This window comes from Oncorhynchus tshawytscha, linkage group LG02 (assembly GCF_018296145.1).
Source record: "Oncorhynchus tshawytscha isolate Ot180627B linkage group LG02, Otsh_v2.0, whole genome shotgun sequence".
NCBI classification, from domain to species: domain Eukaryota; kingdom Metazoa; phylum Chordata; class Actinopteri; order Salmoniformes; family Salmonidae; genus Oncorhynchus; species Oncorhynchus tshawytscha.
The window spans coordinates 7428008-7451878 of NC_056430.1; the positions used below are offsets into that span (position 1 = coordinate 7428008).

Consider the following 23871-nt stretch of genomic DNA (forward strand, 5'->3'; position numbering starts at 1 on the left):
CCCTGGATAAGCCTGTGGTGTAGCGGCCTTAGCCTCCTAGTGTCGGGGTTTGGGAGGGGGCACTGGGTCCATACACCCAGCAATAGGTCCTCCTCACCTCTCCGTCATGATAGCGGATATGTGGTGGGAGTTGATTTTCCAAAATGGCCGCCATGCTACACAATGGTGGTGGATGAGGTGACTCGCCCCCCCTCCCCCTTTTTTGCTTTGTAATGCGTCTGGAAAAGCTCAATATAAATCCAATCTATTATTATGATTTATTATATGGATAATTGTGATGTTGAATGACTAAAGTGCAAGCTCGCTGCTTTATAATGTGCCCTATAGACTCACCATGGGACTCTCACTGCACATGAGCAAAGGCTTTTTTAACAATTTTTTTATTTATTTATTTAGAAATAAAAAGATTTTACGTTTTTCTCTGTAAAACCCTCGTTTTAAATACACATTTTTGCTTTACAGGTTATTTAGCGCCATAGAAATAAAAAATAAAATCTTTCAAATTGTATTTTTAAAAATGTTTCTTCTTTGTGGATTAAAAACATTTCCCCTTGTACATTCTTATAAAGGTATGTAATGTAATGTATACGAGGCAGGAGAGTTAAAGAAGTTTGACATTATGTTTTCTATCTGTGATAGACTTCTCCAATCTCCAGCGATGGACTGGGTGCCATTATCATCACCATAATAATGCTTTTTCATTTGGTTTTCAGTGAGCTTCTTTGATACGGCACCTGTAAGGCACCTAGCTAGCGAACTACTAGTGATTTGTTACAGGTATCTAGCTAGCTAACTACTAGTGATTTGTTACAGGTACCTAGCTAGCTAACTACTAGTGATTTGTTACAGGTACCTAGCTAGCTAACTACTAGTGATTTGTTACAGGTACCTAGCTAGCTAACTACTAGTGATTTGTTACAGGTATCTAGCTAGCTAACTACTAGTGATTTGTTACAGGTACCTAGCTAGCTAACTACTAGTGATTTGTTACAGGTATCTAGCTAGCTAACTACTAGTGATTTGTTACAGGTACCTAGCTAGCTAACTACTAGTGATTTGTTACAGGTACCTAGCTAGCTAACTACTAGTGATTTGTTACAGGTATCTAGCTAGCTAACTACTCGCGTTTAATTTCTGCGGGTCATAATCTCCTATACAAACTAACAGCACTATGGTAAAAGTAATAGGGGATACCTAGTCAGTTAAACAACTGAATGCATTCAACTGAAATGTCTTCCACATTTAACCCCTTTGAATCACAGGTAGGCCTAAGTTTGGTGGCAGCATCATTTTAGAATGTCACCTGTACGTCACAGGTCAATTCAGACTACGAGAAAGCATTGAGTCAATAGTTATAAAATGGCAGGATTACTTTCATTGCGACAATATTTGTGTATATCTTTTGATAAAGATGAATCAAATTGTGTGTGTGTGTGTGTGTGTGTTATGACAGAGAATGATACTACTGCAATGAACATTGTTTCTTTGTTGATATTATGGCATAACATTTTGTGGTTTTCATTGGCCCCTGTATTTGTAGTTTTTTGTCTCTTGCATTGTTTTATGATGTTTGTTCCTCTTTTCTCCATACTTCCAAAGTAAAAAGTACAACCTATTTAAAAAAAAAAATTAAAAACAGGGTGAAAAACATACTTATCTTTCTACAAAGTATTGCACATTACAAATTGCAGTTTTGTTGATTAACAGCAAGTTGTTAAATGACGTTTCATCCTCAGAAAGTGTGGAGACGGGCTGGTCATTTTTACATTTTACATTTTGAATACAAAAAGGCAAAAAAAAATGTGATAGAAAAACAATCAAAGTAAAATTTAAAAAAAAACGTTTTCTAATTGTAATACAACAAAATTTAAAATAAAAATATTCAACGTAATAGAATCAACCAAAGTTTCCATTCACTACATGGGATTTCACATTTCAACATTCCATTCGAAGAAGAATATCTTTGCATTGTGAAGAATATCTTTGCATTGTGAAGAATATCTTTGCATTGTGAAGAATATCTTTGCATTGTGAAGAATATCTTTGCATTGTGAAGAATATCTTTGCATTGTGAAGAATATCTTTGCATTGTGAAGAATATCTTTGCATTGTGAAGAATATCTTTGCATTGTGAAGAATATCTTTGCATTGTGGATCATAAACGCTCCAAATCTCAACAGGCTTTTGTTTGAATTGTTTCTGCCTCTTTGAAAAGCTGTACTGATATAATATTTGAAACTAAGCTTAGTGTGAGAAGGCTGCAGGGAGTGGATATTATTAGTTAGTATATTAGTCAATAACTATATTAATCAATTACATCAGAATTTCACTGACCTAGCCTACTGCAATTCAATGGAAAGATCTGTTTGATAAGAGGTTTGCTTGCATTTGGATGGTTCCTTAATGAGCAATAGTTACTGTATGGGGAGTATAAATTAAGTTGTACTTCAATAGTTACTGTATGGGGAGTATAAATTAAGTTGTACTTCAATAGTTACTGTATGGTGAGTATACATTAAGTTGTACTTCAATAGTTACTGTATGGTGAGTATACATTAAGTTGTACTTCAATAGTTACTGTATGGTGAGTATAAATTAAGTTGTACTTCAATAGTTACTGTATGGTGAGTATACGTTAATGTATCATGTCATTATGGCAGGTCTTTTAGGCTCCTATCAATCATGGAACAGACAGACTTCAGAGATGGTAAATGCGTAATATAGTGATGTTGAGCCAGACTTTAGAGATGGTAAATGCGTAATATAGTGATGTTGAGCCAGACTTTAGAGATGGTAAATGCGTAATATAGTGATGTTGAGCCAGCTTTCAGAGATGGTAAATGCGTAATATAGTGATGTTGAGCCAGACTTCAGAGATGGTAAATGCGTAATATAGTGATGTTGAGCCAGACTTCAGAGATGGTAAATGCGTAATATAGTGATGTTGAGCCAGACTTCAGAGATGGTAAATGCGTAATATAGTGATGTTGAGCCAGACTTCAGAGATGGTAAATGCGTAATATAGTGATGTTGAGCCAGCTTTCAGAGATGGTAAATGCGTAATATAGTGATGTTGAGCCAGACTTCAGAGATGGTAAATGCGTAATATAGTGATGTTGAGCCAGACTTCAGAGATGATAAATGCGTTATATAGTGTGCTGTTGTGCTTCTTATTGACTTGCCACTATGTCACGTCCTCTATCTATAGCCAGAAATACGACAAGAGACTAAAACACTAAGAATAAAAGGAAAACCCACTGCATCATTATTTAAGTGAAAATAATAAAACAGAGACTTTAAACACGTGTTTATGCAGCTACTGTATGCACAGGGATGGATGGATGGTACGTAGCAGTAGTGTCCACACCGATGTAGTCTAAAATGGAGTTGGGCTGACTGTATGTACACAGTACACCGTACAGGAAGGACAGGTCTGTACCTCCACAGCCAAGTACAGTTGCTGGCACTAAAACGTTAGGTTGCACTGCAGTGTTATATATATATATATACTGGCAAAACAATTGGGTCAAGATGCTCAAGTGCCTTCTAGCAATTGTTTGTCACAAAACCCGGTACAGCAGACAGGTACAGGGTTTCATTTTTGTTTTGTTTTAGTGGCCCGCAACTGTAGATGAGATGTTCTTGGACCCTGAACTCAGCTTAGTAGTGGAGGTACGTTCAGGTTCAGCTGTAAATTTTTACAACAAACAGCAACGACAAAACACACTCGACTAATCTCACTGTATACAAGAGGCACCACCTCCACAATATTATCATACTATAGACATTAGTTAAAGCTGAGAGCAACTAGGTTGATCAAATGTTACAGCTGAAACCACGACACACATTTCGTTCTTCCGGGTTTTATACAGCCTTTCTTTTTTAAAGTATCCACGCCAAAATAGAGACAGACCACTAATAATTCAACAGGGGAAAATAAGTAGGTATCTGATTCTGTTCTTATAAGATACTGCTGCTCCATGTGACTTGGAGATCAATAACTTCAATCATAATAACAGTAATATTCTTAACAATAGTTTAATAAAAAAATATTAAAAACATAGACAGGAAACCCAATAATGTAACTTCCTCTGTAGAAAACAAAACAAAAAAAGAACCGTCCTAGTGCAGATACATGTAAACCTGGTCCTACAACTAGTTTAGCGATAATATAGTATAATAACATAGAAAGCGGGTATTTAAAAAAAAAAAAAAAAAAAAGAATCTTTCCTCTCACAGAGAGCGCTCACATCATGGTTTCTACAATAGTGTGGGTGGGCTTGATCAGGCCGTTGTTCCCGTTGGGGTCCAGCGGGTAGGCCAGCTCGCAAGCCTTGCCCTTAGAACGGTGGTCGGCTGGACGGGAGCTAGCACCTCCTAGCGGAGCCGCCACAGCCTTGATCCTCTGGAGGGAGAAAAAAAGAAAAGCTCTGTTTAACTTCACAGTAAACACCAATATACAAGTATGATTATACAACTGTAGGTGTATATGTCATAGATGGATGGACATGAGACCTCCACAGGGGTCTAGGAGTAGGGGCCAGAGTCTAGGAGTACGAGCCAGAGTCTAGGAGTAGGGGCCAGAGTCTAGGAGTAGGGGCCAGTGTCTAGGAGTAGGGGTCTAGGGGTAGGGGCCAGAGTCTAGGAGTAGGGGCCAGAGTCTAGGAGTAGGGGCCAGAGTTAGGGGTCTAGGAGTAGGGGCCAGAGTCTAGGAGTACGGGCCAGAGTCTAGGAGTACGGGCCAGAGTCTAGGAGTAGGGGCCAGAGTCTAGGAGTAGGGGCCAGAGTCTAGGAGTAGGGGCCAGAGTTAGGGGTCTAGGAGTAGGGGCCAGAGTCTAGGAGTACGGGCCAGAGTCTAGGAGTAGGGGCCAGAGTCTAGGAGTAGGGGCCAGGGTCTAGGAGTAGGAGCCAGGGTCTAGGAGTAGGGGCCAGAGTCTAGGAGTAGGGGCCAGAGTCTAGGAGTAGGGGCCAGAGTCTAGGAGTAGGAGCCAGGGTCTAGGAGTAGGGGCCAGAGTCTAGGAGTAGGGGCCAGAGTCTAGGAGTAGGGGCCAGAGTCTAGGAGTAGGGGCCAGAGTCTAGGAGTAGGGGCCAGGGTCTAGGAGTAGGGGACAGGGTCTAGGAGTAGGGGACAGGGTCTAGGAGTAGGGGACAGGGTTAGGGGTCTAGGAGTAGGGGCCTAGGGGTAGGGGACAGGGTTAGGGGTCTAGGAGTAGGGGCCTAGGGGTAGGGGCCAGGGTTAGGGGTCTAGGAGTAGGGGCCAGGGTCTAGGGTTAGGGGTCTAGGAGTAGGGGCCAGGGTCTAGGAGTAGGGGTCTAGGGGTAGGGACCCGGGTTCTAGGGTTAGGGGTCTAGGAGTAGGGGCCAGAGTCTAGGAGTAGGGGTCTAGGGGTAGGGGCCTGGGTTATAGGGTTAGGGGTCTAGGAGTAGGGGCCAGGGTCTAGAAGTAGGGTTCTAGGAGTAGGGGCCAGGGTCTAGGAGTAGGGGTCTAGGGGTAAGGGCCAGGGTCTAGGAGTAGGGGTCTAGGAGTAGGGGCCAGGGTTCTAGGAGTAGGGGCCAGGATTCTAGGGTTAGGGGTCTAGGAGTAGGGTCCAGGGTCTAGGAGTAGGGGCCAGAGTCTAGGTGTAGGGGTCTATTGTTGGGGGTCTAAGAGTAGGGGCCAGAGTCTAGTGTTAGGGGTCTAGGAGTAGGGGCCAGGGTTCTAGGGTTAGGGGTCTAGGAGAAGGAGCCAGAGTCTAGGGTTAGGAGTCTAGGAGAAGGAGCCAGAGTCTAGGGTGAGGGGTCTAGGAGTAGGGGCCAGGGTCTACGGTTAGGGGTCTAGGAGTAGGGGCCAGAGTCTAGGGTTAGGGGTCTAGGAGAAGGAGCCAGAGTCTAGGCTTAGGGGTTTAGGAGTAGGGGCCAGGGTCTAGGGTTAGGGGTCTAGGGGTAGGGGCCAGGGTCTAGGGTTAGGGGCCAGAGTCTAGGGTGAGGGGTCTAGGAGTAGGGGCCAGGGTCTACGGTTAGGGGTCTAGGAGTAGGGGCCAGAGTCTAGGGTTAGGGGTCTAGGAGAAAGGAGCCAGAGTCTAGGCTTAGGGGTTTAGGAGAAGGGGCCGGAGTCTAGGGTTAGTGGTCTAGGAGTAGGCGTAGGCTTCTAGGGGTAGGAGCCAGAGTCTATGGGTAGGGGTCTAGGAGTAGGGGCCAGAGTCTATGGGTAGGGGTCTAGGAGTAGGGGCCAGAGTCTAGGGGTAGGAGCCTAGGGATAGGGACCAGGGCCTAAGGGTATGGGAATAGGGGTAGGGCCAAGGGGGTAGGAGCTCGGGGCTATATGGATTGAGTACTGACCTCTATGAGTGGTCCATCGGACTGGATGATCTTGATGACCACCACCATAGGAATGCAGATCATAGAAGCCAGGGCCAGAGTCCAGCCCACACCGATGGACCAGTCGGGGTACTCGTAGACCTTGTTGTACGTCAAAGGTTTATATTTGACCAAGGAGAAAATGAAGCAACCCTGGAGGCAGAGACAAACAGCAATGGAAATCAGAATCACCTTTATTCTCAAAATACATTATCATTTGTCTGTACATCATGTTGGTTAGAGGGTTAGGGTAAGTCAGCATTTCACTGTGAGGTCTACTACACCTGTTGTATTCAGTATTTCACTGTAAGGTCTACTACACCTGTTGTATTCAGTATTTCACTGTAAGGTCTACTACACCTGTTGTATTCAGCATTTCACTGTAAGGTCTACTACACCTGTTGTATTCAGCATTTCACTGTAAGGTCTACTACACCTGTTGTATTCAGCATTTCACTGTGAGGTCTACTACACCTGTTGTATTCAGCATTTCACTGTAAGGTCTACTACACCTGTTGTATTCAGCATTTCACTGTAAGGTCTACTACACCTGTTGTATTCAGCATTTCACTGTAAGGTCTACTACACCTGTTGTATTCAGCATTTCACTGTGAGGTCTACTACACCTGTTGTATTCAGCATTTCACTGTAAGGTCTACTACACCTGTTGTATTCAGCATTTCACTGTGAGGTCTACTACACCTGTTGTATTCAGCATTTCACTGTAAGGTCTACTACACCTGTTGTATTCAGCATTTCACTGTAAGGTCTACTACACCTGTTGTATTCAGCATTTCACTGTAAGGTCTACTACACCTGTTGTATTCAGCATTTCACTGTAAGGTCTACCTACACCTGTTGTATTCAGCATTTCACTGTAAGGTCTACTACACCTGTTGTATTCAGCATTTCACTGTAAGGTCTACTACACCTGTTGTATTCAGCATTTCACTGTAAGGTCTACTACACCTGTTGTATTCAGCATTTCACTGTAAGGTCTACTACACCTGTTGTATTCAGTATTTCACTGTAAGGTCTACTACACCTGTTGTATTCAGCATTTCACTGTAAGGTCTACTACACCTGTTGTATTCAGCATTTCACTGTAAGGTCTACTACACCTGTTGTATTCGGCATTTCACTGTAAGGTCTACTACACCTGTTGTATTCAGCATTTCACTGTGAGGTCTACTACACCTGTTGTATTCAGCATTTCACTGTAAGGTCTACTACACCTGTTGTATTCAGCATTTCACTGTAAGGTCTACTACACCTGTTGTATTCAGCATTTCACTGTAAGGTCTACTACACCTGTTGTAGTCAGCATTTCACTGTAAGGTCTACTACACCTGTTGTAGTCAGCATTTCACTGTAAGGTCTACTACACCTGTTGTAGTCAGCATTTCACTGTAAGGTCTACTACACCTGTTGTAGTCAGCATTTCACTGTAAGGTCTACTACACCTGTTGTATTCAGCATTTCACTGTAAGGTCTACTACACCTGTTGTATTCAGCATTTCACTGTGAGGTCTACTACACCTGTTGTATTCAGCATTTCACTGTGAGGTCTACTACACCTGTTGTATTCAGCATTTCACTCTAAGGTCTACTACACCTGTTGTATTCAGCATTTCACTGTGAGGTCTACTACACCTGTTGTATTCAGCATTTCACTGTGAGGTCTACTACACCTGTTGTATTCAGCATTTCACTGTAAGGTCTACTACACCTGTTGTATTCAGCATTTCACTGTAAGGTCTACTATACCTGTTGTATTCAGCATTTCACTGTAAGGTCTACTACACCTGTTGTATTCAGCATTTCGCTGTAAGGTCTACTACACCTGTTGTATTCAGCATTTCACTGTAAGGTCTACTACACCTGTTGTATTCAGCATTTCACTGTAAGGTCTACTACACCTGTTGTATTCAGCATTTCACTGTAAGGTCTACTACACCTGTTGTATTCAGCATTTCACTGTAAGGTCTACTACACCTGTTGTATTCAGCATTTCACTGTAAGGTCTACTACACCTGTTGTATTCAGCATTTCACTGTAAGGTCTACTACACCTGTTGTATTCAGCATTTCACTGTGAGGTCTACTACACCTGTTGTATTCAGCATTTCACTGTGAGGTCTACTACACCTGTTGTATTCAGCATTTCACTGTAAGGTCTACTACACCTGTTGTATTCAGCATTTCACTGTAAGGTCTACTACACCTGTTGTATTCAGCATTTCACTGTGAGGTCTACTACACCTGTTGTATTCAGCATTTCACTGTAAGGTCTACTACACCTGTTGTATTCAGCATTTCACTGTAAGGTCTACTACACCTGTTGTATTCAGCATTTCACTGTAAGGTCTACTACACCTGTTGTATTCAGCATTTCACTGTAAGGTCTACCTACACCTGTTGTATTCAGCATTTCACTGTAAGGTCTACTACACCTGTTGTATTCAGCATTTCACTGTAAGGTCTACTACACCTGTTGTATTCAGCATTTCACTGTAAGGTCTACTACACCTGTTGTATTCAGCATTTCACTGTGAGGTCTACTACACCTGTTGTATTCAGCATTTCACTGTAAGGTCTACTACACCTGTTGTATTCAGCATTTCACTGTAAGGTCTACTACACCTGTTGTATTCAGCATTTCACTGTAAGGTCTACCTACACCTGTTGTATTCAGCATTTCACTGTAAGGTCTACCTACACCTGTTGTATTCAGCATTTCACTGTAAGGTCTACTACACCTGTTGTATTCAGCATTTCACTGTGAGGTCTACTACACCTGTTGTATTCAGCATTTCACTGTAAGGTCTACTACACCTGTTGTATTCAGCATTTCACTGTGAGGTCTACTACACCTGTTGTATTCAGCATTTCACTGTGAGGTCTACTACACCTGTTGTATTCGGCACACGTGACAAATACACTTTTGATTTGATTTGATCTGCCATTTCCTTCAAACAAACACCTATTGTTTCATGAATGTTGGGGAATTTTTTTTTAATTAAAACAATTATTTGACGAAATTGATAATAAGGCTACTGCCATATCAAACCACCACAATAACATCAGGGCCGTCAGTAATACACATTCATAAACATATACTCTCTTCAAATTCTCCTTAGTCCCTCTCATTCTCCTCAAATGATCCTCAGTCTCCCCTTTCAGTTCGTCTTATGAGAACAATTAGCACTGTGTTTCCTGGTCGTTAAGGGGATTAATTGAGATGAGTCTAAAGACGGAGCCAAGCACCACATTTCCCAAATGCCTCAACCGTTTTAAATCCAGCACCGAACACACAGTTTTACCACCAGCCACCTGTTAGTTACCCTTTAACCTCCCAGGACGCAGGGCAACACGGGTGAAATGTGACCTTACAGAGAAACGATAGGGTTTTAGAGAGGGAGACCTGACCACTGTTGTTATGCAAATTATCCTAAAACCCCGCATCCCACCACCCAATTTAAGACCCTAGCCCTAAATCTCTGATAGGAACGGGTCTACTGTCTTCTCTACCCCTCCCCCCGCTACTCTCCCCTCCTCTCATCCAGTCTTCTTCTCTCTTCTCTCCCCTCCTCTCATCCAGTCTTCTTCTCTCTTCTCTCCCCTCCTCTCATCCAGTATTCTCCTCTCTTCCCTCCCCTCATCCCGTCTTCTCTTCTGTTCTCTCCCGTCCTCTCATCCAGTCTTCTTCTCTCTTCTCTTCTCTTCTCTCCCCTCCTCTCATCCAGTCTTCTCCTCTCTTCTCTCCCGTCCTCTCATCCAGTCTTCTTCTCTCTTCTCTCCCCTCCTCTCATCCAGTCTTCTTCTCTCTTCTCTCCCCTCCTCTCATCCAGTATTCTCCTCTCTTCCCTCCCCTCATCCCGTCTTCTCTTCTGTTCTCTCCCGTCCTCTCATCCAGTCTTCTTCTCTCTTCTCTTCTCTCCCCTCCTCTCATCCAGTCTTCTCCTCTCTTCTCTCTCGTCCTCTCATCCAGTCTTCTCCTCTCTTCTCTCCCGTCCTCTCATCTAGTCTTCTCTTCTCTCCTCTCATCCAGTCTTCTCCTCTGTTATCTCCCCTCCCCTCATCCAGTCTTCTCTTCTCTCCCCTCCTCTCATCCAGTCTTTGCCCCTCTTCTCTCCTCTCATCCAGTCTTCTCCTCTGTTATCTCCCTCCCCTCATCCAGTCTTCTCTTCTCTCCCCTCCTCTCATCCAGTCTTTGCCCCTCTTCTCTCCTCTCATCCAGTATTCTCCTCTCTTCTCTCCCCTCATCCAGTCTTCTCTTCTCTCCCCTCCTCTCATCCAGTCTTTGCCCCTCTTCTCTCCTCTCATCCAGTATTCTCCTCTCTTCTCTCCTCTCATCCAGTATTCTCCTCTCTTCTCTCCCCTCCTCTCATCCAGTCTTTGCCCCTCTTCTCTCCTCTCATCCAGTCTTTGCCCCTCTTCTCTCCTCTCATCCAGTATTCTCCTCTCTTCTCTCCCCTCATCCAGTCTTCTCTTCTCTCCCCTCCTCTCATCCAGTCTTTGCCCCTCTTCTCTCCTCTCATCCAGTATTCTCCTCTCTTCTCTCCTCTCATCCAGTCTTCTCCTCTGTTATCTCCCCTCCCCTCATCCAGTCTTCTCTTCTCTCCCCTCCTCTCATCCAGTCTTTGCCCCTCTTCTCTCCCCTCATCCAGTCTTCTCTTCTCTCCCCTCCTCTCATCCAGTCTTTGCCCCTCTTCTCTCCTCTCATCCAGTATTCTCCTCTCTTCTCTCCTCTCATCCAGTATTCTCCTCTCTTCTCTCCCCTCCTCTCATCCAGTCTTTGCCCCTCTTCTCTCCTCTCATCCAGTCTTTGCCCCTCTTCTCTCCTCTCATCCAGTATTCTCCTCTCTTCTCTCCCCTCATCCAGTCTTCTCTTCTCTCCCCTCCTCTCATCCAGTCTTTGCCCCTCTTCTCTCCTCTCATCCAGTCTTCTCCTCTGTTATCTCCCCTCCCCTCATCCAGTCTTCTCTTCTCTCCCCTCCTCTCATCCAGTCTTTGCCCCTCTTCTCTCCCCTCATCCAGTCTTCTCTTCTCTCCCCTCCTCTCATCCAGTCTTCTCCTCTCTTCTCTCCCCTCATCCAGTCTTCTCTTCTCTCCCCTCCTCTCATCCAGTCTTTGCCCCTCTCCCCTCCTCTCATCCAGTATTCTCCTCTCTTCTCTCCTCTCATCCAGTCTTCTCCTCTGTTATCTCCCCTCCCCTCATCCAGTATTCTCCTCTCTCCCCTCCCCTCATCCAGTCTTCTCTTCTGTGTGTTTGTCACGTGCACTAGTACAGTATTCTCCTCTCTCCTCTCCCCTCATCCAGTCTTCTCTTCTGTGTGTTTGTCACGTGCACTAGTACAGTATTCTCCTCTCTCCCCTCCTCTCATCCAGTCTTTGCCCCTCTTCTCTCCTCTCATCCAGTCTTCTCCTCTCTCCCCTCCCCTCATCCAGTCTTCTCTTCTGTGTGTTTGTCACGTGCACTAGTACAGTCTTCTCCTCTCTTCTCTCCTCTCATCCAGTCTTCTCCTCTCTCCCCTCCCCTCATCCAGTCTTCTCTTCTGTGTGTTTGTCACGTGCACTAGTACAGTATTCTCCTCTCTCCCCTCCCCTCATCCAGTCTTCTCTTCTGTGTGTTTGTCACGTGCACTAGTACAGTATTCTCCTCTCTTCTCTCCCCTCATCCAGTCTTCTCTTCTGTGTGTTTGTCACGTGCACTAGTACAGTATTCTCCTCTCTCCCCTCCCCTCATCCAGTCTTCTCTTCTGTGTGTTTGTCACGTGCACTAGTACAGTATTCTCCTCTCTCCCCTCATCCAGTCTTCTCTTCTGTGTGTTTGTCACGTGCACTAGTACAGTGAAAGGCCTTTCTTGCTCTTTCCCAACAATGCTGAATTAATATCAGTAGTACTATAACAATGTTTTAAATAAAAGTCAAGTAGATCAAAAACACGAAAAATAGAAATAAGAAGAACAGGAGAAAGTAAGTAAGCTACATAAAGGGTCAGTTACAGGGACAGTTCCAGGGTCAGTAGCTATATACAGGGTCAGTAGCTATATACAGGGTCAGTTCCAGGGTCAGTAGCTATATACAGGGACAGTTCCAGGGTCAGTAGCTATATACAGGGTCAGTTACAGGGATAGTTCCAGGGTCAGTAGCTATATACAGGGACAGTTCCAGGGTCAGTAGCTATATACAGGGTCAGTTCCAGGGTCAGTAGCTATATACAGGGTCAGTTACAGGGATAGTTCTAGGGTCAGTAGCTATATACAGGGACAGTTCCAGGGTCAGTAGCTATATACAGGGTCAGTTACAGGGTCAGTAGCTATATACAGGGTCAGTTACAGGGATAGTTCTAGGGTCAGTAGCTATATACAGGGACAGTTCCAGGGTCAGTAGCTATATACAGGGACAGTTCCAGGGTCAGTAGCTATATACAGGGTCAGTTCCAGGGTCAGTAGCTATATACAGGGACAGTTCCAGGGTCAGTAGCTATATACAGGGACAGTTCCAGGGTCAGTAGCTATATACAGGGTCAGTTCCAGGGTCAGTAGCTATATACAGGGTCAGTTCCAGGGTCAGTAGCTATATACAGGGTCAGTTCCAGGGTCAGTAGCTATATACAGGGTCAGTTCCAGGGTCAGTAGCTATATACAGGGTCAGTTCCAGGGTCAGTAGCTATATACAGGGACAGTTACAGGGATAGTTCCAGGGTCAGTAGCTATATACAGGGTCAGTTCCAGGGTCAGTAGCTATATACAGGGACAGTTCCAGGGTCAGTAGCTATATACAGGGTCAGTTCCAGGGTCAGTAGCTATATACAGGGACAGTTCCAGGGTCAGTAGCTATATACAGGGTCAGTTCCAGGGTCAGTAGCTATATACAGGGTCAGTTCCAGGGTCAGTAGCTATATACAGGGTCAGTTCCAGGGTCAGTAGCTATACACAGGGACAGTTCCAGGGTCAGTAGCTATATACAGGGTCAGTTCCAGGGTCAGTAGCTATATACAGGGACAGTTCCAGGGTCAGTAGCTATATACAGGGTCAGTTCCAGGGTCAGTAGCTATATACAGGGTCAGTTACAGGGTCAGTAGCTATATACAGGGACAGTTCCAGGGTCAGTAGCCATATACAGGGACAGTTCCAGGGTCAGTAGCCATATACAGGGACAGTTCCAGGGTCAGTTCCAGGGTCAGTTCCAGGGTCAGTAGCTATATACAGGGTCAGTTCCAGGGTCAGTAGCTATATACAGGGTCAGTTCCAGGGTCAGTAGCTATATACAGGGTCAGTTCCAGGGTCAGTAGCTATATACAGGGACAGTTCCAGGGTCAGTAGCTATATACAGGGACAGTTCCAGGGTCAGTAGCTATATACAGGGTCAGTTCCAGGGTCAGTAGCTATATACAGGGACAGTTCCAGGGTCAGTAGCTATATACAGGGTCAGTTCCAGGGTCAGTAGCTATATACAGGGTCAGTTCCAGGGTCAGTAGCTATATACAGGGTCAGTTCCAGGGTCAGTAGCTATATACAGGGACAGTTCCAGGGTCAGTAGCTATATACAGGGTCAGTTCCAGGGTCAGTAGCTATATACAGGGTCAGTTCCAGGGTCAGTAGCTATATACAGGGTCAGTTCCAGGGTCAGTAGCTATATACAGGGTCAGTTACAGGGATAGTTCTAGGGTCAGTAGCTATATACAGGGTCAGTTCCAGGGTCAGTAGCTATATACAGGGTCAGTTCCAGGGTCAGTAGCTATATACAGGGTCAGTTCCAGGGTCAGTAGCTATATACAGGGTCAGTTCCAGGGTCAGTAGCTATATACAGGGTCAGTTCCAGGGTCAGTAGCTATATACAGGGACAGTTCCAGGGTCAGTAGCTATATACAGGGTCAGTTCCAGGGTCAGTAGCTATATACAGGGTCAGTTCCAGGGTCAGTAGCTATATACAGGGTCAGTTCCAGGGTCAGTAGCTATATACAGGGTCAGTTCCAGGGTCAGTAGCTATATACAGGGACAGTTCCAGGGTCAGTAGCCATATACAGGGACAGTTCCAGGGTCAGTAGCTATATACAGGGTCAGTTCCAGGGTCAGTAGCCATATACAGGGACAGTTCCAGGGTCAGTAGCTATATACAGGGTCAGTTCCAGGGTCAGTAGCTATATACAGGGATAGTTCCAGGGTCAGTAGCTATATACAGGGATAGTTCCAGGGTCAGTAGCTATATACAGGGTCAGTTCCAGGGTCAGTAGCTATATACAGGGATAGTTCCAGGGTCAGTAGCTATATACAGGGTCAGTTCCAGGGTCAGTAGCCATATACAGGGTCAGTTCCAGGGTCAGTAGCTATATACAGGGACAGTTCCAGGGTCAGTAGCTATATACAGGGACAGTTCCAGGGTCAGTAGCTATATACAGGGTCAGTTCCAGGGTCAGTAGCTATATACAGGGTCAGTTCCAGGGTCAGTAGCTATATACAGGGTCAGTTCCAGGGTCAGTAGTTATATACAGGGTCAGTTCCAGGGTCAGTAGCTATATACAGGGTCAGTTCCAGGGTCAGTAGCTATATCCAGGGTCAGTAGCTATATACAGGGACAGTTCCAGGGTCAGTAGCTATATACAGGGACAGTTCCAGGGTCAGTAGCTATATACAGGGTCAGTTCCAGGGTCAGTAGCTATATACAGGGTCAGTTCCAGGGTCAGTAGCTATATACAGGGACAGTTCCAGGGTCAGTAGCCATGGGGCGGCAGGTAGCCTAGAGCGTTGGATCGAAAGGTTGTAAGATTGGATCCCCCGAGCTGACAAGGTACAAATCTGTCGTTCTGCCCCTGAACAGGCAGTTAACCCACTGTTCCTAGGCGGTCATTGAAAATAAGAATTTGTTCTTAACTGACTTGCCTAGTTAAATAAAGATAAATATAAAGGGGCAGTTCATGTTTTGACCAGTGCACATCATGTACAGTCGGGGTACAAGAAGGCAGTATCAATTAACATAGACTCACCACACAAAGAAGAGGCGTGATCACAGACCAGCTCCATTTCATCCAGGGATTTGGTCTGTAGCCAATCATGTCTTCAATCGCATCATAGAAATTATCAACGCCTGCCGGGAAGAGAACATAGTTAAATAGGGGGCATTTTGGTCACAAATTGTTTTTAGCATTTAAAAAAATCCTGAACAAACACTTTCACTTCACCCCCCTTCTAGTTCTGACTTTGCTGATAGCTACTTTACTGAGGGGAAAGTGTACTTACTATGACTGAGATATGTGGCTGTTTTCACCTAGCTATCTTAAGATCCATGAACTAACTGTAAGTGTCTCTGGATGAGAGCGTCCGCCAAATGACCAAAATGTCAAAAATGTAAATTATGACGCGACATAAATGGCAAATAGGACAGATTTCCCCAATATAGTATGTCTCATTCTTGTCTTTGTGATGGGACACAGCCACATATTCTGGGTCTACTTCTCGGTCTATTTTGGCACTGTCAGTTGATATAATGCAACAATAAAGTGTAACAAAGGTAAAAAAAAATATATTTGTTGCACTCGAGACAGAACTGTAAAACCTCTAGATAGCATGACTATTTGTGATTGTAAAGTATTATAAAAGGTAGCCTAGCGCTTAAGACAATGGGCCAGTAAATCGAAATGTTGCTGGTTCGAATCCCTGAACCCTGGCCTAGGTGGGAGAAAAAAAATCTGTCAATATGCCCATGAGGAAAACATTTAACCTGAATTGCTCCTGTGTGTTGCTCTGGTTAAGAACATCTGTTAACTGACTAACATGTCAAATGTTATGTTTAACTGACATAGAGCCTGAGGACGTTGAATGTTCACAGTTTCTATACAGACACACGGAGCATTTTGTTCCAGAGCAGACGTACCATAAACCCAGGCTACAGCAATACATTCAAAGAATGCAACCCACAAAAGGCACACACCACTGGCTGCATAGTAGTCAAAGAGCTGAAATACATACATGCCACCCTGTGGGAGAGAGAGACAGGCAGGATTTAGTGCTTGGGTCATGTTGGAATGTAGCATGCTAAGATAGATGTACAGTCAGAGACACAGTAGAAGTTGATATACTGTAGTGTGTGTAGGGCTGGTGAGGGTGTTGGCCCCTAAGACTAGTGGAGGGAGAATACACAGGTTTGCATTCCAAGTGACACTCTGTTTCCTACGTCAATTGTTTCCAACCGGTGTGCCGTGAAACTTTTCCTAATCTTGATTATGTTTTTGATGACTCACTTATAAACGTGACCTGTGGAATGCACGGAATAGCCCAACGGAACCTTGAGCTGTCCAGTGTTCCAACGGAATATCCCAACGGAACCTTGAGCGGTTCAGTGTTCCAACGGAATAGCCCAACGGAACCTTGAGCTGTCCAGTGTTCCAACGGAATATCCCAACGGAACCTTGAGCGGTTCAGTGTTCCAACGGAATAGCCCAACGGAACCTTGAGCCGTCCAGTGTTCCAACGAAATAGCCCAACAGAGCACTCCGTGAGAAGCAGCATGAGATTGTGATGTCATGGAAAAAACTTGGATAAAGCAGTAAGTCCCTGACTCCCTGGCTGTCTAGGGGGCCTGCCTGAGGGGAATCACATGCTTGTTTCTACATTGTGAGGCCGAGAGGCAGGGAGGTTTTCAGAAAGAGTGGAGATAAAAGACAGCGATTTAAGTGTGTGAGCCAGAAGCGTCTCTAAATAGATCATACCGTAGGCTACAGGGAAGCTCTTGATAGTACAGCAGCATATTTAGTGGTGCTATTATAAGGGACTGGCTGGCATGAGAAGAGAGGCAAAGAGGAAATGGAACTGTTGTTTTGGGACTCTTGTTGATGGGGGAATTCTGAGGTTTATTAACAATCCCCCTTAATACTTTGTTCTATTCATTAGGGCAGTAGTGGTTCCCAAACTTGTACTCACTGGTTCTGACCTGAGTACCCCTGGGGACCCTTGTACCCCTGTTTGGAAACCACTGCCTTCGGGTGTAGCTATTTACTGCACTACACATGTGGTGCTGTATATTGCATTGAAAGTTATGCCCTAATATGTCTATAGCCCGCATTGTTATGGAAGCTGATGATGGAGACAGCAGTAATAGCAGAGGCCATATTAGGGCAAAGTATAATATTAGACATAATTAACTTTAGTCAGATCCTTTTGTATTCATTAAGGGGGTGTAGGAAAGTACATTTACTAGACCTTACTTCAGTAACACTACTACAATAATATGATATCAGTGTAAAAAGTGAAAGTACACTACTAGTAACCATGGTAAGTCCCAGAAGATAGTACTTACCCTAGTAACCATGGTAAGTCCCAGAAGATAGTACTTACCCTAGTAATCATAATAAGTCCCATAAGATAGTATTTACCCTAGTAACCATGGTAAGTCCCAGAAGATAATACTTACCCTAGTAACCATGGTAAGTCCCAGAAGATAGCTTACCCTAGTAACCATGGTAAGTCCCAGAAGATAGTATTTACCCTAGTAACCATGGTAAGTCCCAGAAGATAATACTTACCCTAGTAACCATGGTAAGTCCCAGAAGATAATACTTACCCTAGTAACCATGGTAAGTCCCAGAAGATAGCTTACCCTAGTAACCATGGTAAGTCCCAGAATATAGTACTTACCCTAGTAACCATGGTAGGTCCCAGAAGATAGTACTTACCCTAGTAACCATGGTAAGTCCCAGAAGATAGCTTATGGAGCACACAATAGCTATAAAAATTTCCCGACGGTAACCCTTCCTTAGGAAGGAGGGATACAGATCCACCAAGGAAGTGATCTGTCCTTCCACTTCCACAAACTGGGGAAAGAAAGACAGAGACAAGAGATCTCATTAACACTCAGTTAACATACTATACCGGTCAATGTCTGATAGGCTAACAGTGTTGTGATCAGGGTTTGGGGGGCGGGGTCAAATATATTTGAATTCGGCTGTTTACCCTAGTTACCATGGTAACCATGAGAAAGCTTGAATCGTACAGATATGAAGGATTTTAATTTGAGCCAGTTTGCTACAGCAGGAAAATCATCCTGCAGCAACAGGAAATGTGAATTGTTACGTGGATTATAATTAAAGGACATTTTTGTAGGGGTTGATACATTTTTTGTAGTGGTGCTCATAGGTGAATTTAGTCCTTGTGGTGCTCATAGGTGAAGTTAGTCCTTGTGGTGCTCATAGGTGAAGTTAGGCCTTGTGGTGTTCATAGGTGAAGTTAGGCCTTGTGGTGCTCATAGGTGAAGTTAGGCCTTGTGGTGCTCATAGGTGAAGTTAGGCCTTGTGGTGCTCACAGGTGAAGTTAGGCCTTGTGGTGCTCATAGGTGAAGTTAGGCCTTGTGGTGCTCATAGGTGAAGTTAGGCCTTGTGGTGCTCATAGGTGAAGTTAGGCCCTGTGGTGCTCATAGGTGAAGTTAGGCCTTGTGGTGCTCATAGGTGAAGTTCGTCCTTGTGGTGCTCATAGGTGAAGTTCGTCCTTGTGGTGCTCACAGGTGAAGTTAGGCCTTGTGGTGCTCGTGAATTTCCATAATTTTTTCAGCTTCAGGCGAGCCCTAACATCTCACTTAAAACATCGCTTTGTGTTTAATGTGTTATGTATCTGGATAGTATAAATAATTGTATGTAATACAATTTCCTTCTTGTATCAAAATAGTGGACCTGTGTGGCTCAGTTGGAAGAGCATTGAAACACCAAAGGTTGTGCGTTCATTTCCTGTTGTGGCCACACCATATATAAAATGTATGCAAGAATGACTGTAATTGGTTTTGGATGAAAGCATATATATTACTAAGGATTAATGACTTAGCAGAGGGTTGCATTTCACCCGCACAGAGAAATCTGATATTGTTGAGGGTGACAAGCTTAATTGTCAGTGACACAACCCTCAGCAGTTGCCAGTAAACAGTGTTGGTTTTTTGTACCTATCACTTCTTGTATCAAGTCACCCAGCTATTCTGAGAAAGCGGCTTCAAGGTCTAGATTCAATCAGATCAGGTGTTAACCGGCGATAGCAGACACCCACATTGTGGGTGTTTAGGCGGTGTCCAAGAGGGTGTTTAGGCGGTGTCCAAGCGGGTGTTTAGGCGGTGTCCAAGAGGGTGTTTAGGCGGTGTCCAAGAGGGTGTTTAGGCGGTGTCCAAGAGGGTGTTTAGGCGGTGTCCAAGAGGGTGTTTAGGCGGTGTCCAAGAGGATGTTTAGGCGGTGTCCAAGAGGGTGTTTAGGCAGTGTCCAAGAGGGTGTTTAGGCGGTGTCCAAGAGGGTGTTTAGGCGGTGTCCAAGAGGGTGTTTAGGCGGTGTCCAAGAGGGTGTTTAGGCGGTGTCCAAGCGGGTGTTTGGGCAGTGTCCAAGAGGGTGTTTAGGAGATGTCGGAGTGGGTGTTTAGGCGGTGTCCAAGCGGGTGTTTAGGCAGTGTTGGGGCAGGTGTTTAGGCGGTGCCCAAGAGGGTGTTTAGACGGTGTCCAAGCGGGTGTTTAGGCGGTGTCCAAGAGGGTGTTTAGGTGGTGTCCAAGAGGGTGTTTAGGCGGTGTCCAAGAGGGTGTTTAGGCGGTGTCCAAGAGGGTGTTTAGGCGGTGTCGGAGCCTTCAAATCGTGTGAGTAGCTTGCTCTTGCGATCATTGCACCAAAGCCACACCCACCCGACTTGAGTTAGAAATTCAGAACGAGAAAGTGTAGGCTACTATAGAAATAATTGCACTCAAATTGGAAAATGTATTAAAAAATAATAATGAGGATTTCTTCCAGTCTAATCGAGGTAGATAACATCTCACATTCCAGTGTTCCAACTTGTAAACAAGGCTCAGGATTTCTGTTCATTCGACGCCGTTGAGCCAATGGCGATGTCTGCTTTAGGTATAATGCCGGGAGCCACTTGTGAATTTGATAGCTCTAATGAAGATCCAACTCCGACACAGTCAAAACAAGTGCCATGCGGGGGTTGTTGGCTAAATATGATCTGACTGAGTAGAGACACTATGTTTTAGCTACAACTGCTGCAGCAATGTGAATTCTTGTTAGTTTTTCTCTCCTGCTTCATAGTGTCCTCCACTACCACCTACCTAGTGTACACTAGAGTCTCTAGACCAAAGCTAGTACTATAGTAGCACATTCTACTTGTGTATTGTGTTGTACAGTGGCAAATAAATTCAAACCTGTCAATGTTAGTCTATGGAATCCTAGATATGTAACAGTATCTTATGATACTTATGTACAGTGTTCTACAGTAGTCAATACATGTATATGCATGATAATATATGTAGCTCAGACACCACCCATGATATAGCTTCACCATCTCAGCAATCATGTGACTCATATTAAAAAAAAAGGACTTACTGAAACGTACAACTTCCCTTTATGAGTTCATCAAATGTGTTAAGTTTCATCCTCTCTCAGTGTTCATATGACTGGTATAAATAAACCTGCTTACTACTGTGTCATAGCAACCTGACCTGACCTATAATCATTCTGATTCTTGATTCATAATGAGTATACTACTGACCTGACTGATTCAGACTCAGATTCTGATCCTTGATTCATAATGAGTATAGTCCTGAGCTGTCTGTCTCAAATTCAGACTTAGATTCAGAATCAGATTCTGATTATTGATTCATATTGAGTATAGTACAGACCTGACTGATTCAGACTCAGATTCTGATTATTGATTCATATTGAGTATAGTACAGACCTGACTGATTCAGACTCAGATTCTGATTATTGATTCAGACTCCTGATTATTGATTCATATTGAGTATAGTACAGACCTGACTGATTCAGACTGATTCAGACTCAGATTCAGATTTCTGATTGATTCATATTGAGTATAGTACAGACCTGACTGATTCAGACTCAGATTCTGATTATTGATTCATATTGATTATTGTATAGTACAGACCTGACTGATTCAGACTCAGATTCTGATTATTGATTCATATTGAGTATAGTACAGACCTGACTGATTCAGACTCAGATTCTGATTATTGATTCATATTGAGTATAGTACAGACCTGACTGATTCAGACTCAGATTCTGATTATTGATTCATATTGAGTATAGTACAGACCTGACTGATTCAGACTCAGATTCTGATTATTGATTCATATTGAGTATAGTACAGACCTGACTGATTCAGACTCAGATTCTGATTATTGATTCATATTGAGTATAGTACAGACCTGACTGATTCAGACTCAGATTCTGATTATTGATTCATATTGAGTATAGTACAGACCTGACTGATCAGATCTGATTATTGACTCATATTGATTCAGACCTGATTATTGATTCATATTGAGTAGACTCAGATTCAGACTCAGATTCTTTATTGATTCATATTGAGTATAGTACAGACCTGACTGATTCAGACTCAGATTCTGATTATTGATTCATATTGAGTATAGTACTCAGATTCTGATTATTGATTCTGATTCAGACTCAGATTCAGACTCAGATTCTGATTATTGATTCATATTGAGTATAGTACAGACCTGACTGATTCAGACTCAGATTCTGATTATTGATTCATATTGATTATATAGTACAGACCTGACTGATTCAGACTCAGATTCTGATTATTGATTCATATTGAGTATAGTACAGACCTGACTGATTCAGACTCAGATTCTGATTATTGATTCATATTGAGTATAGTACAGACCTGACTGATTCAGACTCAGATTCTGATTATTGATTCATATTGATTCAGACTCAGATTCTGATTATTGATTCATATTGAGTATAGTACTGACCTGACTGATTCAGACTCAGATTCTGATTATTGATTCATATTGAGTATAGTACAGACCTGACTGATTCAGACTCAGATTCTGATTATTGATTCATATTGAGTATAGTACAGACCTGACTGATTCAGACTCAGATTCTGATTATTGATTCATATTGAGTATAGTACAGACCTGACTGATTCAGACTCAGATTCTGATTATTGATTCATATTGAGTATAGTACAGACCTGACTGATTCAGACTCAGATTCTGATTATTGATTCATATTGAGTATAGTACAGACCTGACTGATTCAGACTCAGATTCTGATTATTGATTCATATTGAGTATAGTACAGACCTGACTGATTCAGACTCAGATTCATATTGAGTATAGTACTGATTCAGACTCAGATTCTGATTATTGATTCATATTGAGTATAGTACAGACCTGACTGATTCAGACTCAGATTCTGATTATTGATTCATATTGAGTATAGTACAGACTGATTCAGACTGACTGATTATTGATTCAGACTCATTCAGACTCAGATTCTGATTATTGATTCATATTGAGTATAGTACAGACCTCTGATTAGACTCAGATTCTGATTATTGATTCATATTGAGTATAGTACAGACCTGACTGATTCAGACTCAGATTCTGATTATTGATTCATATTGAGTATAGTACAGACCTGACTGACCTGACTTATTGATTCATATTGAGACCCACTGATTCAGACAGAAGCATGATAAAGAAGAGGATAGCCAGATTCTGATTATTGAAGGTTGTACTGACCTGACTGATTCAGACATCATAGACACAGCTTTAGGATTCAGACTCTGACAGAATCAGATTCTGATTATTGATTCATATTGAGTATAGGCATGAGTATAGTACAGACTCAGAATTATTGATTCATATTGAGTATAGTACAGGCCAAGCCAGGACCTAGAGAGGAACAAGAAGAGAGAGAGGGGACAGGGAAGTGGAGAGAACACAATTAGAAACCAGGGTTCTATCGTTTGATCTGGTCTGATGCCGCCATTGGTGCGTCCAAATATAGCACAGACCAAACTCGAATGTTAAGAAATAAAAATTTTAAAATAAATCTCAAGTTGTAAAAATCTGTCTCGTCTCGTCTCATCTTATCCTTACAATCACAGACTTAAGGCCGTGTAAGTGTAATGCATTGTCAATGGCATCTTAACTTATGGTTCCTGGTAAGACTAGGTATTCATGTAATGACAATAACTGAAGAAGAAGGTCAACGGTGTCTTACAATAGCAGTACGATGTTCATCCAATATCAACAGCTGTAACAATAACAATTACACTAGTGGGATATATAGGCTAGTATATAACATAACTAGTATAGTATATAGGCTAGTATATAACATGACTAGTATAGTATATAGTAGAATATATAGGCTAGTATCTAACATAACTAGTATAGTATATAGGCTAGTATATAACATGACTAGTATAGTATATAGTAGAATATATATGCTAGTATCTAACATAACTAGTATAGTATATAGTAGAATATATAGGCTAATATATAACATAACTAGTATAGTATATAGTAGAATATATAGGCTAATATATAACATGACTAGTATAGTATATAGTACAATATATAGGCTAGTATGTAACATAACTAGTATAGTATATAGTAGAATATTTAGTATATAATAACAACGACAGGATCAGAGGCAACATACGTCGCCTCTTCTCGATTGTAACTATAGCAACGTCTTGATAACGTGGCGTTATAACGTTGGGATAACCTGTTACAACAGAAGTTTA

The 23871-nt window shown here is 43.1% G+C and overlaps 1 protein-coding gene across 4 annotated transcripts; it reads right to left on the reverse strand.

Annotated features, from left to right (window-relative positions):
• Window positions 1–4022: 4022 nt before the first annotated feature.
• Window positions 4023–17998, reverse strand: LOC112236853 (sodium- and chloride-dependent taurine transporter-like). Of its 4 annotated transcripts, none has more exons than XM_042329816.1 (5): window positions 17750–17998; window positions 16214–16316; window positions 15327–15427; window positions 6318–6488; window positions 4023–4405 (listed from the first exon to the last, which is right to left on the reverse strand). In XM_042329816.1, exons 1-5 carry the CDS (start codon window positions 17795–17797, stop codon window positions 4247–4249), a joined length of 582 nt encoding a protein of 193 aa, XP_042185750.1. In that variant the 5' UTR covers window positions 17798–17998; the 3' UTR covers window positions 4023–4246. The 4 variants fall into 4 exon arrangements, with proteins under 4 accessions (XP_042185750.1, XP_042185756.1, XP_042185746.1 ...); XM_042329822.1 differs by lacking the exon at window positions 17750–17998 and adding an exon at window positions 17636–17662; XM_042329812.1 differs by lacking the exon at window positions 17750–17998 and adding an exon at window positions 16707–17629 and having other exon boundaries at window positions 16214–16624.
• Between the last annotated feature and the right edge of the window lie 5873 nt (window positions 17999–23871).